Below are 14,776 nucleotides of genomic sequence, written 5' to 3'. Positions count from 1 at the left end.
TAATTATAATTTTTTTGTTAGTTTAATAGTCCAATTACATTTTTATATATTTTTTAGTAATATTGACTCTATTACAATGTAGTTGTGCATAACTACTTTTCTTAACTTACTGAAGTACAAAGAGTCAATACCGTCTCCATGACTTCCCATATGTGAGAACCACTTCATGTCGTTACACCACAAAGTTATTGACAATTATATTTTTATATTTCGTTCAATAGACTATTTAAATATTATTATTTTTATATATTATACGCTCAACATCATTTGCTACGTTACTACTCACTTTGATTGGGAAGCATGCATGGCACCAATTAATAACCAAGGGAATTGTAAACCTATCACCTATGTCTAACGAAAAAGAGAAATTGAAATTGTTGATTACGACTAGAAGACTAATCGTATGTGAGAAAAACATCATGTAGAAATTGAAATTGTTGATTACGTTGTTGTACTGTCCCCTTACATGATGTTTTTCTCACTCCAATTATCTTGGTGGAATGGTGGTAGTGAGAGAGGTTTGTAAAAGTAAAAAAGCATGACTTTTCTAGAAGCACAAGCATATAGAAATTATTAACACAATCTAGAAGCAACTCAACTTATTATTATTATGAATTATGATGAAAGTGAAGGAAAAATTTGATCAAAATACATACCTATGATTAATTGGTGTTTTCCTCTTACATCAAACATCAAATATGTCATCGTCAAGGATTCTTTGAAGATGAATATGGAAAGACTCTAGAATCTTAACGTCGTATTTATTTTAGATACTGAGGTTGGATAACCCGTCTATCACTTTGTTTTGCTCTCTGAAAGTGTGGGGTAATATTCACTACAAAAAAAATGCCTATATAGTAACAGATATAATCCGTTCATAACTTAGCGACGTATTTTAACTTTGTTGATAAATTGACATTTAGCGATGGATTAGCGAGAAATTTGTGATGGATTTTACGATGGAATATTTTCATCTTTAAATACTAGCTAATTTTAGCAGAAAATTTTGAAATAAAAAAAATAGCGACGAATTTGCGACGAATTTTTTGCGACTTGACTTCAACATTTTAAATAATTTTAATTGCTACCGTTTAGCGACGAATTTGTGAATCCGTAGCTAAATATAGTGATGGATTCTCAAATCTGTCGCTAAATATACAAGAAGAAAATTTCATTTTTATATTTTAGCGATGGAATATTGAATTTGTCGCTATATAGCAACGGATTCACAAATCCGTCGCTAAATATACAAGGCGAGAATTTTGTTTTTATATTTATCGACAACATATTGATTTGTCGCTATTTTTTTAACATTAACCCTAATAATCTAAACGACGTTGTTTTGTGATTACATATATATGTATATAAGTTTTTTTTTTACCTTCTTTGTTATCCTTCAGCAACTTGCGAGACCACCGCAACTTACCATCGTCATCTTCAACCTTCCCATTTCCACCACAGCTACCGACTGCCACCGTCACTTCTTCAACCGCCACCACAGCTATCCATTGCTACTGCAAGTTGCAGCCACGCCCCACCGCCAGTGACAAATTTGGAATTTGTTGCAACAATTTAGCGATGGAGATATTCCGTCACTAAAGTGAATAGCGACGAATTTTTACCTTTCTAGCAACGGAACTTTTTATCGCTATTTCGCTCTTTTTGTAGTGATTAGTTTCCTCAAAGTATCTCATCTCCTTAGGGCATGCCTCCAGGATATTAGCTACATGGTTGCAAGACCCTTTCATTCATTTGATGATAATCACAGTGTTACTTTTAATGTGAAAATGACTGGTAACACACAAATATTCCAGTCTCAAGCAATATGGTAGTGCCTAAGCTTTGAGCATCTAGATCGAATCATTGAAAAGCATTAATGCCTGATGTATCCACTTCTTAGGCACTACCATAGAAGAAGGAGAATGGGGAGTAGGAGGAGGAGAAGAGGGAGAAGGAGGATAAGAAGAAGGAGGAAAAGGAAAATAAGAAGGAGAATGAGGAGAAGAAGAACGAAGAAGGAGAAGGATAAGGAAAAGGCGGAGGAGAAGAAGAATATATATCATTAAAAAAAAACTTTAATCTAGGTATTTTTAATAAAATTTATATTGATATTTTAATTTTAATAAATTTACAGGTTCAAAAAGTCACCATTATAGATTCATTAAGTTACTATTGTATATTTTTATGAATCTACGATATTATTTTACGAACAAGCTAAGGGTCTAAGGGTCCATAATTTAAAATGGAACCTTCCATAATATAATTTGTAAAATTAAGAGTAATAATCAATATGAATATTGATAGCAAATCTTATGGATTACAACTTACAAGTGATATATAATGAGGACTAGCCTTAAACAGAGCTAATTAGATAGAGTAACATGAGGATTAGTTGAGCACGTAAACTGTGTTCGGATGTTTTTTTTTTAAAAGGTCAAATTTTTATGTTAAAAATGTAAAAGTAGATATTTGTTAGAATTATCATGTTTGAACACACATTTTATTCACTTGCTCTAACTCACATGTAGAGTAATGTCATTAACCTGATAATAATGATATGGAGTAGGTTTGATAGACAATTAAGCATGATAATGGCTTGCCCTGCCTCCTACACTTCGGTTCGACAGAGCATTTGGAAGGATATAAATCATGGTAACTCACTTAACCGCAGAGGCTAGACCTTTGCTTGCTGCGCACAAGGCACCCTTCACTTTGAGAAGTTGCTCCCACACTGCCGCTGGTGAGACTTGATCCCTGGTTTCTAGGCTACCTCATATAGGTAGTATCTGTTCTATACTTTCTCTAACTACTGCAGCCCTCAATACCTCACCACCGGAGTTCGATCTTGTGACATTTCCTCTAGGGGAACCACAGAGGTGTCATCTGAGCACAAGATGCTTGGCAATAAAATCATGGTTAGCTGGAAAATATTTGAAGGGAAATGAAATTCAAATTCCATGGAAAACAAATTAACAGGAAAATAGATTACATTGTTTGGTTGGTGAAAAAGAAATTACTGAGAACATAAATTTCATTGTTTGGTTAGGTTTGGAATCGTAAGGAATTATGAATACAAAGACTAATATGCCCTTAACAATAATATATATATATATATATATATATATATGTGTGTGTGTGTGTGTGTGTGTGTGTGTGTGTGTGTGTGTGTGTGTGTGTGTGTGTGTGTGTGTGTGTGTGTGTGTGTGTGATTAATAAACTTTGATGAGGGTAAAATAGTCCAATTGTGTTATACTTCCTTCCCAAATTCTTTGAAAAACAAAATATCAATCCTTTGTAAGGATTTTGTTTTCCTTCAATTTGAGTAGGGGTGACCACGGTTCCGGTTCCGTGGATGGCGAAACCGGAACCGGAACGTAAGGTTCCGGTTCTAGTTCCGGTTCAGAACCGGCGGTTCCGGTTGGAACCACCGGTTCTAACTGGAATTAATTAAAAATAAAATAAAAAACACTATAAAATTTAATTTTTTTCGGTTTGGAACCGGAACCGCCGGTTCCGATTCCAAGATTTTACAAACCTTAACCGGAACCTACGGTTAAGAACCGGAACCGTAACCGTACGGATGGTTCCGATTCGGTTCCGATTTGCACAGTCACGGTTCCGGTTCGAACCGAACCGTGGTCATCTTTAAATTTGAGGAAGTCAAGTTCCAAAGGAAAATATTTTCCATCCAACCAAACAACATAAAACAACATTTTCCTACACTCATAAGAAAATGTTTTCCATCCAACCAAACACTCCCTAGAGTGCAACCAGCGGGCACGTGAGGTGCACGACAATTTATATCGTGCCCTGGTGCAAAATGACTTCGTTTCGATTTTTATTTTTTTTGAAATTTCGCTATGCCGGTTGTTAAGTTTCTTTTAAAAAATTTTCATGTTAAAAAATGTACATAATTGTATACTAAAATGTACACAATTGTATAACAAAATACACATTTTTTTTTTGAAAAGATAATACACATATTCTAACATAATACACATAAACTCTTAACATAATACACATAAACTCTTAACATAATACACATAAATTTCATGTTTCGGATGTACATAATTGTATAAAAAAATATACATAATTGTATAAAAAATGTACATAATTGTATACCATAATGTACATAATTGCATAACTCCCTACATAACTTACCAAAACGACGTTGTTTTGGGAGGCGCGGTGCGCACAGTGCTATGTACATTATGGTATACAATTATGTACATTTCTTTAGAGCATCCACACTAGTGGATAATATGGGGTTAATGTCAGAACAATTATGTTGGGTGGGGTTAATAGCAAATGTGGGGTGGAGTTATTTGAGGAGATATTTGTCCTGCAAATGACAAAATAATGTCAAAAAAAAAAAAAAAAAAAAAAAAAAAAAAAACCAATGATGTGCGCGTTTGCGCACAGCCAAGTGCCACACGGGCGCGTGCACTACACGCGCCCGTGTGGCGGGTTAGGCGCGCTGACAGCGCTGTCAGAGCGCCTGACAAGGCTTTATATTTATTATTTTTTTAAAAAAAAATCAGTTTATTATTATTATTTTTTCTTTTTTCCTCTCCCCTCCCACATTCTCTTTCCTAATCACTCTTACATTATTCCCTCATTCTCCCCAATTGATGTGGATGCTCTTATACGATTGGAGGTGTATAGTGCGCGGTGGTGCAGGGTATAACGATTGGAGGTGCACGCACCCCTATGTACACAAATTTTAATTAAATTGACAACAACAATAAATATCAAAAGATATTTTTGGCAGGAAGAGTCTCCGAGTTGAAGTTTCAACTTTCAACACAGAGATCAGACCGGTGATTTGGTGATCCCGCGTTTCACACCTGTTCCTCATAGACACGTCACCTTGAGCTTCCTATATAAAATTTCTCTGCATTTTCCCTTCACCAAACTCCATACCCATTCTCTTCAACTGCTCTCTCAACTATGGCTTTCTCTCTCTAAAGATTCACAATCAATCAAAGTTCAAAGCTTCCTCAATTTTCTTGCTCTTTTGGTGAGTGTTCAATTCTTCTTGTTATTCTTGTTTTCATTCTTTCTTGTTCTTTTTTAGCTTGATGTTTTGATGAAACCCCATGAAATTAAATGTTTGTTCTTTGCTGTCTGATACTGTGACTGACCCTATGTTGTGTGATGATGGTGTTATGGAATGGAATTGAGGAATTGGATATGAAACTAGCTTGTATTGAGTGGGATCTGAGAAAATCTGTGTGAAGATTGCTTAAATTGTGTTCAAAGAACTCAGTTTCTTTGAAGATCTTATTTGTGAATTTGGGGATAACTCTGCTAAATTTGAGTTTTGATGTGTGTATAGTTGATAGTGGGGTTGTCTGGATTTTAGTGGATTGTAATGAAGTATGATGATAAAATAACTGCTGGTACTTCTGGGGAATTGTGGCTATGAGTTCAAGTGAGAATGATAGAGTTCTAAGGGTTGTTCCCATGGTGTTGACTTCATTATCATTGCCCACATAAGGCGAAATCCGTCCCAAGGGCCCACACCCCAGCCCGACACAATTGTAGAAAAGTAAATCACGGTGACTCAGCTGCTCACACCGAGCCGGGCTATCAGGCTCAGTCATCGGAGCTTGATTGGCTTGACACAATTGTAGAAAAGTAAATCACGGTGACTCAGCTGCTCACACAGAGCCCGAGGGTGAAATTCTTGGTCATCAGAGCTTGATTGGCCCTACACAATTATAGAAAAGTAAATCACGGTGACTCAGCTGCTCACACTGAGCCGAGGGTGAAATTCTCGGCTATCAGGCTCGGTCATCAGAGCTTGATTGGCCTAAATTCATCATCTTCAATTAAGATTTGTATATCATGTTTTTATCAGGGAGAGAGAGAGACTCAGAGAGCATCTTTAATGTGAGAAACAACTAGAACAGTAGATCTTGATGTGGTTACTTACATAAATAGGAACTTTTACATTGTATTAGATGAATTTGTATAGTTTGGGTAAAAAGAAGTTGTTCTGTGTTTAGGGAAGGGATTGAACTATGTGTTATCTGCATAATCTCGTTTGAATTTTCATATCCGCATGTAGGGTTCGGTTTGTATCCATGACAGAAGATTATAGTTTCAATCTGGTTTAAATGTTTAAGCTGTTCTTGTCTAATTTGTTCGTTGTTCTTTCAGGTTAAGGACTGGAAGATTAAACGAGTTAGGTTTATAACGTCTTTATGGCTGTTGAGCAGCACTTTGCACGCGATTGGAAATCGTTCTCTGCTGCAGTGGAAGACCCCGAGAAAATTTCCGCTTGCTTCGACTGCAACATTTGCCTCGACTTTGCCAGCGATCCGGTGGTCACTCTTTGCGGCCATCTCTACTGTTGGCCTTGCATCTACGAGTGGTTTCGCATCCAGAGCGATTCAGAAGAGCCTCTGCAGTGCCCCGTGTGCAAGGCCGAGCTATCAGACACGTCTGTAGTCCCGCTTTACGGCAGTGGCAAGAAACTGCCCGAGTCTCACCCCGAAGGCGGCAACAAGCCTCCCGCTCTAAAGGTGCCCCCGAGGCCGCCCGCCAGTGCACAGGCGTTGGCGAGTCCCAATTCCCAGCCACTTTCGTATCACACAGGCAATGCCTCGTTCAACCTTGGAGCTGTCAATGCTCCCGAGGCCGGGATGCTCGGGGAAATGGTGTACGCTAGGGTGTTCGGGAACTCGGAGAGCCTTTACGCGTACCCTAACTCGTACCAGGCCCGAGGAAACAGCAGCCCGAGGCTGAGGCGACAGGAGATGCAGGTGGATAAGTCACTGAACAGAATTACAACCTTCCTTTTCTTCTGCTTCCTTCTGTGTCTATTGCTGTTTTAGAATCATTTTAGTATTCTGTCAGTCTCTGTATAAAAAATGGTCTCATCCATGTTTGTGAGGATCTTGATGTGTGTAACACCATATATAATACATGATGTGATCTCAAGTTTTTGGCAGCCATTCTTCATCTTCCACTTTGATGGTTTAATTTCTTAATTTTCTTTTGCAACAACTCTAACCTAACACTTGAACACTCATCCATTCTTGATTGAAGTTTGGATAAGTCGGAGTACAGTTTAACTGGTTTAGGACTTTACTAAAACTCGATTAAAAAAATGGTTAGTGAAAATCAGAGATTACTAAAGTTCTAAACAAATTAAACCGGCTGAAATCGGAAAAATTACAGAAGAAAAAAATGAAAAATAAAACTGTCATTATTAAAAATATGAAAAGTCATAAGAAGGACTAAAAGTTCCAAAAATAATAATCTAGGATATTAAATGACAAAAACGATATTTTAAGGCTAAATTCGAGATTGTCACAAAAAACAATTGCTCTCTACTATAGTGGAATTAACTCGAAAATGAGTTTTGTTGACTCAAAGACAAGGGTAATCTTGTCTATTGAGGTTTGGAAGAAAGATAAACAATTCTTGAATAGTTAGCAGACATAACAGTACTGTCTACCTAACATGGATAGGCATTAACTTTTTTATTTATTTTTAAATTATTAAATGGTCTGATGTGAATCATGTGATACATTAGCAGCCAAGGAAGAAACAATATAGTGAAATAAACAGATATATACTAAAAAAGTAATTTCAAATATTAATTATATACGACTTTTTTTTCTTTTTCATTTTATAACTAATAATACGATAGGTACAACAATATAGTACATTTATTGGGTACAATTCTTTAACCCCGCAAATATACAAAAACTCTATACAATTCTCAAAACATTTAATAACTAGTACGTCAATAGGTACTAACGGTAATAACGTTATCGGTAATAATAATATAATAATGCTATAAGAGAGTAACAATAGTTGTATTGCCTTTTGTCTCAGTATAGAAAGTAGAGTGTCTCTCCTGCTCAGCTGAGGAAAGTTCTATTTATGCTAGGTCCTAACGGTAACAATATGAAGACATCCTTGGGGAGCTGAGCTAACGGCAAGAATATGAAGAGTCATGAATGAGGCGTTGAGGCTTTAACTCTTTCTCATCAATGGTGGCATCAAAGGTGGCTTCAATGACAATAAATGTGACACCTGTTGGATTCTAACCGTTGGAGTTCTGCCCGTTGGGTTCCCATGTGATGCTGAGTCAGATGCTCATTTGTGATCCGGGTCGGGTGCCAGCCCTATTATCCTGTCACATGAAGAGTCATGAATGAGGCGTTGAGGCTTTAACTCTTTCTCATCAATGGTGGCATCAAAGGTGGCTTCAATGACAATAAATGTGACACCTGTTGGATTCTAACCGTTGGAGTTCTGCCCGTTGGGTTCCCATGTGATGCTGAGTCAGATGCTCATTTGTGATCCGGGTCGGGTGCCAGCCCTATTATCCTGTCAGGTACAACAATGTTTTATATTTAAATCTATTGTGTATAAATTTATAACCCCACAAAGTAAATATACAATATTTTGAACAATTAAAGTAGGAGAGTTTTTATTTAGGAAAAATGACATATTTATTTAGGAGCTGTGCTATATTCAAAGTATTTGCGCAATCTCTCAATTTATCGACATTCTAGTTATTAATATATTCAATTAAATTTGGATGAAAAATCAATAAGAAATTTGAAATGACAAGTAAATGTTAGATTTTGATTATATATCTAAAAACATAATAAGTGTCAATACAAGTTATATCCTTGATTTTTGTCCCTTTTTTATATGCTAATAAATGTATACATTGTGCTTTAATTGTTGTACATTCATTTACATTTGGACAAAATCACCCTTACACCGTTATAACACTGTTAGTTTTTAATATATCTACCAATCTTACCATACACCTACATCTATCATATCTTTTTCCTATTTTTAATTATCATTTTATTAAAGTATCATCAGTTTAAGAAATTGCAAAACATAATTTTAACTAATTTTTTAAATTTTGTTACTTACAAATATTTTAATATTGGGCATAAGTTTTCGCGCATCGCGCGTACAAAATGCTAGTATATATATATATATATATATATATATATATATATATATATATATATATATATATATATATAATTAATGTTGGAGCCCAATAAAGTTGGTAGTGTTAGTGTTTAGTGATATAAATCCCAACTTGTAATTGACTTGATTATTATGGCTAACAGGATAAGTTAGGTTTAGTGCCAGTTAGTTTTCTAAGTGAAGATCTAATGGACCAGACACTACACCATAGCCTTTTGAAAGCTAACCGTTGAACTACACCGACTTATCAGGAACAGCTAACAGAACAATTACATGGATTGAGGTTATTTTACAAGAAAATCTCTACCTAACTGAAATACCTCAAAGAGTAAGACACTAATTCAATCTACATGAAATATCTAAGAAATTACTTATCTTTCAAGGATCGGCGTATTATATATTCTGGTTAGAGAGAGAATTCCACATAGATGAAGAATTAAGAGTTTACTGAGAAAAAAATTAGAAGTATTCCACATATATACTCAAAGTATTTGCTCAATCTCTCAATTTACCGTAAGTTCTAGTTATTTATGTTAATATTCTATTAAATTTGGATGAAAAATCAATAAAAAAAAAAACTGAAATGACAAGTAAGTGTTAAATTTTGATTAATTATTTTTTAAAAAAATATTCGAGCCCAACAAAGTTGGTAGTGTTAGGGTTGTATCGAACTGATGGTGGTCTCCCAGATGTAGATACAATTGTATCGAATTGGGTAAACAATACCTATCATTACTTTTTGTTTGATTTCATTTCTGCACTTAGTCGTATCGCTGTTGCATAATCTTAGTCCATGTTTTCTCTCTCTTTATTTTCTTTTCCCTATTATTAGATCAAGAGTTCATTTCATCATTTTCAACAACAACCATGTTTGAGCAACTTCGTATGCACTTACTTTATAACGTTTGATTCTCTGCATGTTTGTGCCGACCAAAGCCTGTTTCTTACTTTATTATCTAATTTATAGCCCATTCTTCTTAACGACAAATTCTGCCTAGCTTTCAATTGACAAAATGTCCACAGTAGATTGAGACGGTCAGACGCCAGACAGCCAAATCATCTTATCCTATTCTCTTGTAATAAACGTGCTCAAATATGGGTAAAAAAAAAAAAAAAAAAAAAAGACAAGTCTAGTTGATTTGTCGTCGGACTTAAATGTCATGATTAGAAACGGTAGTGTGAGAATCTAAATTTCAGTGTCACTCGCAATTTACCTCCACATAATTCTAAGGATGGGATTATGTGAACTTAGGATCAATCTGACGAAGTTGGGCCACTTAAGGTTTTTTTTTTTTTTTAAATTTTAAATACCTTAAGTTTTTTTTTTTTTTTTAAATCCTCCTTATAATAAGATTAAAATATTTAATTAAGAAAAAAATGATCAAATAAACCCTATAAGTGAATTAACTAGTGCAAGTGAACTCCTAATAAAAAAAAATCACTCTACTTAAATAATCTCTTAAACCGACAAAAAATTTAAATAAACATTGTGGTAACATGTTTAAATTATTGTTTATTTTGCGAACATGTGGACTTCTTTTCTAAAAATAAGAATGTCTAATAATAAAAGTTATGTACGGATTCATTCTCATTAACATGATGATTATTATGAGAAGTTAAATGTTTGATAAAACACTTCTATACTTTTATAGTGTGTTCGTTGCAAAACAAGTTTTGAAACTAAGAGCATCCACATCAGTGCACTTTTCATAATTTTTAAAACAGTAAAAATTCAGCAGTTGGTTTTTGAATGATGGGAAACATAGTTTTTTGTCAATTTTTTCTCCTGAAAAACAACTTTTTTTTTTTTTTTTTGCAAGAAAAGAAAAGAAAAAAAGCATCGGAATAGTGCGTTTGGAGCGCACTTCGTGGTCCCAGCGGGCGCGTGCGTCAGAGTGGCCGCCAACTGGTAGTCGCTCTGACTAGTAGACCATTGCTTTCCGTTTTTTTTTTTTTTTTTTTTTAAATTGTCAGATTCTTTTTTTTTATTATTTTCTTTTTCTCTTTCATTATTTTCTCTCTTACATGGCTACCTAAAAATTGTGTAAAAACTCAACAGATGTGGATGCTCTAATAATTACATAAGAGATGACTATGACTATACTAGTTTAGTATTGGGCAAGATTATGTTACGTAAAATAAAATTTAAATATATAATATTTTTTAACATAAAATTGTATTTTTTTTTTTTAAAAAAAAAATCAATACTAGTTAATTCTACTTTTTGTCTTCCAACAATTGTACCTCTCTAAGACTCTAACATTTATTCATTGACTATAAAACTATTTACATTTGGTGTATAACTATCAAATTCTTGTTACATTTAGTCTTTTGGATCAATTTTTCAGCCAACCTTGACTAAAATCTTTCATATGACAGTTATATTAGTTAGTTTAAAAGAAAAAAAATTTGTTAATTGAACTTGAACAACTTGTAGACCACACATTTGGATATAATGATATTGGAGTTAATGTTGATGAAAATAAGACAATATTAGTTGAAAATCTTATCGGAAGGATCAAATGTTGTAAAAATTTGATAGTCATACATTAAATGTGAAAATCATAGTTAATGAAAATGTTTGAATCAACTTGTATTATATATATTTTTATTGAAAAGTATTATATTATTTTGCTAATACTTTTTCAATGAACAAATAATACCTCAATTGTTTAGTATATATAAAAAAAATCCCTTATTGTTCATTTTATGTGTCTAGTCCGGTAATGATATTTGACTGAAGTTATTTACAATTTATTTTTATAATATTTAATTTAATGTTAGCATATAAAATTTATACACTTAGAAATTATATCAAAAGTACTATTAAATACCCCAAAAAAAAATAAATTAAAAAAATCAAAGAAAGAATAGTTGAATTGACCCATTAGCAGTAAATAAGATAGGTAAAATGAGACCCTAAGAATACTTTTCAATAAAAATGTACTCCGTAATAATTATTAATTCATAAAAATATTATATTTATTTTTAAAAAAATACATACTCTGTACTTGAGATATGTTTAAGACAAGTTGTCGTGAAAAATTAAAAAATAAAACCCCAAAATAAAGTGACTAAGTGGGCGAGACATAGTTCTCGACTTCTCGACTAGAAGATTACGAATTTAATTTTTGTCAACATCATTCCACAACCAATAAAATGATTCACTTGGTACAATCGATTCAATAACGATAAAATGATAAATAAATAAATAAATATATTAAAAAAATAAATAGAATGGCTGCCTGCTTGTAGTCAAATGAAGTCTGCTACCAACCCTTCACGAAATTAATAAAGTACTAAAGAATACATTAAACGTTGCCCATTTTCCTACTACAATTCAAACTGGCTGGCAGCTTCATCGTCTTTTTATGAACAGTTCATCAGTTTCCTATCCATTTTTCATACCAAAATCATTTTTTTTTTTAATGTTACTAGCTCTATTACATTGTAGTATCTGTTACTTTCTCAACCTACTGAAACACAAAAAGCCAATAACGCTTCCACTGAAGCTTGAACTCACAATCTTCCAAATGGAAATCCAACCCGGTACCATTAGATCACATAGTCCTGATCATACCAAAATCATTATATTAACCATTTTCACAATTAACGTAACCAAATAATGGTACATAATTGATACTTATCGGTGGCATCAAGGCTGTAAAAAGTTGAGACTTTCAACCACTAAAAAGTGATTATATAAATTTAAGATTTGCGGTTAAAATTAGGTGCTCAAGTATTCAGACTACTTTGATGATGTAATAAGAAAAAAATGTCTAACTTCATTTTTCACTATTAGTTAAAACTTGAAAGTGATTGGTAACATTGACCACCAACAAAGATTGTGAATAAATAATTGAATCAACCATATATAAATCTTGTGTTGACTTCGGTCGAAGGACTTTAATCTAACTAGGTCATCCTTGATTACTTGACTTAGAAAGCCTTAGCACAACGGACTCAACTTAGAGCTAGAAAAATTCAATTCGATAACCTAGTCTAACAAGGTTATCCCAATATCTAATGATGGCTTAAGCTATCCCCATTAGTAAATTTATCACAGTTTTTAAGAAAAATTAAAGATAGATGATGTGGATGAGAGAGTGTGAAGAGAGAGAATGGGAGAGGTTATTTTACAAAAATGAGGTTTTTGACCGTGAGTGGACTCCACCGCATGAAGAGAGAGTTGCACCTCACAACACTAGAAGAGTTGGGCTAGACAACATCTACTTTTTGCTCTTTTAATTCTTAATTACCTGTAAAGGTCGGCAAATTTTACTGTGGATCATGGTCTACACAGCATTGTGGACCATGGTCCAAAACAATGCCGTTTCTTTTAATTAAAATAAACGGCACCCGTTCTGCGTAATTTGCTCTGTTTGTATAACATATTCAGTTTCATTTTATATACATTGTAGTTTCATTTCAACACAACTATAGTTTTATTTTGTTTCAACTACAGTTTCATTCGACATTATACGTACAATAGTCTTATTACAGTGAAACATGTTATTGAATTTCATTTTATATACACTGTAGTCTTATTACAACACCACTAAATTATAATTCTAATTCAACTACAATTTCAATGGACAATATACACTCAAATATGTGAAACTATAATTCAGTTTCATTTATATACATTGTAGTTTCATTACAACACGACTATAGTATCATTTTGATATAACTACAGTTTCATTTTACAATATACACTCAATATGTGAAACATGTTATTCAATTTCTTATTATACATACTGTAGTTTCATTTCAGCAAAATTAAAGTATTATTTCTATTCAACTACAGTTTTATTTGACAATATACACTCAATATGTGAGACATGTTATTCAGTTTCATTTTATACATACTGCAATTTCATTTCAACACAACTAAAATATTATTTTTATTTAATTACAGTTTCATTTGATAATATAAACAAAATATGCGAGACAGTTTCATGTTAAACATTGTAGTTTCATTTTGTTATGAACACACAAAAAATACGGGATTTGTTAAAATGTAACGGCTGCCTTTTTTTTTTAACTTAAAGAAACATCGCCGTTTTCGAACCATGGTCCACAGTATAACAACCGATAAAGGTCAAACTAGTTTTTTTTTTTTTTTTTTTTTTTGGGGGTATGATCTTCGAGGTTTCACATCCCATCGGCTTATTCATCATTTTAGCGTCAATAAAAATGACATTGCATAAAAAAAGTAATAATTAGTACAAATAAGGTTTACCTCTCTTGTGTACAAAGGCGGAACTACAGTAGGAGTAGTTGCCCCTCCCCCACCCCCATATATAGTACCCATTGTGTGTGTGTGCGCGCGCGCGTGTGTGTGATTAGAGATAAATAAATAATATATATACAAATAACCAAAAGTTTTGTTAGGTGGGATGGTAGGTTATGACTTTACTTTAAAAAAGGTTTAAGGTTCAATTCTCATTATTTTTACACTTGTTTGGCGTTTTTAGAAATATTAATAGTGATATTTATATTTTTATTCTTTAAAATATAATATGTGCATGCAACCATTCTTTTATATTAATAGTGAAATGTATAATTTTCAAGAAAAGTACATTATTTGAATACTAAATGTATATTATAATATAATGTACATTCAGTACACAAATAATGTACTTTTAATAAATTAAAAATGTACTTTCTTTTATGGTCCATACAACAATATGTGGACCATGGTCCACATAATAATTTGCCGTATAATTTATAACTAGTCAGGCATGTGTAGTGCAAGGCCCAACATAAATCTTTTTTTTGAACACAATGGCGAATTTTA

At 33.3% G+C, this 14,776-nt stretch overlaps 1 protein-coding gene across 1 annotated transcript; it reads left to right on the top strand.

Annotated features, from left to right (window-relative positions):
- Positions 1-4,893: 4,893 nt before the first annotated feature.
- On the top strand, positions 4,894-6,962 carry LOC109170820 (E3 ubiquitin-protein ligase RMA1H1-like). The gene is made up of 2 exons (XM_019319989.1): positions 4,894-5,020; positions 6,166-6,962. Exon 2 carries the CDS (start codon positions 6,210-6,212, stop codon positions 6,840-6,842), a length of 633 nt encoding a protein of 210 aa, XP_019175534.1. The 5' UTR covers positions 4,894-5,020; positions 6,166-6,209; the 3' UTR covers positions 6,843-6,962.
- Positions 6,963-14,776: the final 7,814 nt, after the last annotated feature.

Source organism: Ipomoea nil, unplaced genomic scaffold (genome assembly GCF_001879475.1).
Source record: "Ipomoea nil cultivar Tokyo-kokei standard unplaced genomic scaffold, Asagao_1.1 scaffold0317, whole genome shotgun sequence".
In the NCBI taxonomy this organism is placed as follows: Eukaryota; Viridiplantae; Streptophyta; class Magnoliopsida; order Solanales; family Convolvulaceae; genus Ipomoea; species Ipomoea nil.
This window is presented reverse-complemented; position numbering and strand designations above follow the sequence as displayed.